The 1,233-nt window shown below is 44.8% G+C and overlaps 1 protein-coding gene across 1 annotated transcript; it reads right to left on the bottom strand.

Annotated features, from left to right (window-relative positions):
* Positions 1 to 300: 300 nt before the first annotated feature.
* LACBIDRAFT_322714 (uncharacterized protein) lies at positions 301 to 1,145 on the bottom strand (the record flags this gene model as incomplete). The annotated part of the gene is made up of 2 exons (XM_001875677.1): positions 301 to 454; positions 577 to 1,145. The coding sequence occupies 2 exons, from the start codon at positions 1,143 to 1,145 to the stop codon at positions 301 to 303; spliced, it is 723 nt and encodes a 240-aa protein (XP_001875712.1).
* Between the last annotated feature and the right edge of the window lie 88 nt (positions 1,146 to 1,233).

Genomic DNA, 1,233 nt, shown 5'->3' with positions numbered 1-1,233 from the left:
TATCTTCTTCTGAGAGGTTGAATTGGGTTTGATATTGGTGGCGAGAGATGCCCGTTGAACGACAGCAGCACCAATTGAGTCCATGTGAGTTGATCTGAGGTCTGAGAATTTGTTGAGATCTGTGAGCTCCAAGTCCTGACAAGCACCAATGCAACGCCGTACAGCTTTGTCGAAAAGGATAACACAATCATGGAAGTGGGCATCAGTGGCAGCGAAGAGTCCAACGATATACTCAGCATATTCAGCCAGCTCTCCAGCTCTGTGTGGGAAAGCAGTTGATGTCGCTCGTGAAGCCCTGTTTCATGTGATGCTCCATTCCCAAGCTGTTGAAACTGTCTTTGTTGGGTTGACTGTTCCAAAGTGTATTTCAAGATCTCCAATCTCCTCCACTTGCTCATCGTTGTTGGACATTGAGTAATAACCGCTGAGGACAGCATCAAGGTTGACAGCTCTCCTGGCGAGAATGTTAGTCCACTCTGAGTCTGGGAATTCAGGGCATGTTGGAGAATTGACAAGAGAGTGTTTAGTCCCTTTTGGATCAATTGCATAGAGCTTAAGAAGTTCAAGTGTGCTCACAAGTGACGGTGATAGAGTGACACGATGAATGAAGTCGGATATAATCCAAGGATATTGAAATTCGTCTGGTTTTGAATGCTTGTTGGGTGTTTGATCTTTGTCAGGGTTTCCTCTTTCAGCACGACTCTCTGGTGGAGTTTTGGATCGTTGTCGACGAGTGCCGCGATGCTGAGCTTCTTTGAGGTGATGTTGATGATTCTCAATGATAGTGAGATATCAAGCGAAGGCCTCTTCAATGGTTGAAGCAAAGGAAACATCATTATCTGGAATGCCATGAAGTAAGTGCATGTAGATTCTGGATAACACAGCCACTTTAGGGATCCGTGATGATCTAAAATCCTCGAGAACGGAATTGCACAAAGCAAGAATGGTGTTCGCAGCCGGGAAATTCCCAGGCAAGCTTGGATCGTCTTGTTTGTCGTTATCCTGTTCAGGATTTGGGTTTTGAGTAGGATGTTGCCCTTCTTGACGTAGTTCTTGACCTCCTTGACCTTGATCAGGATCTTGTTCATTCCCAAGAGTTGACTGAGTAGTAGGATTGGAAGGAATAGGAGTATTGAGAGTTTCATTGCTGGTAGACATAAGATGTGAAGACTGGTCTGATGCAACCATAGGTTGATATATGTACAGTCATCCACCTGCTAATGATACACCAAA

The sequence above is a fragment of the Laccaria bicolor genome, genomic scaffold (genome assembly GCF_000143565.1).
Source record: "Laccaria bicolor S238N-H82 LACBIscaffold_3 genomic scaffold, whole genome shotgun sequence".
NCBI lineage: Eukaryota > Fungi > Basidiomycota > Agaricomycetes > Agaricales > Hydnangiaceae > Laccaria > Laccaria bicolor.
This window is presented reverse-complemented; position numbering and strand designations above follow the sequence as displayed.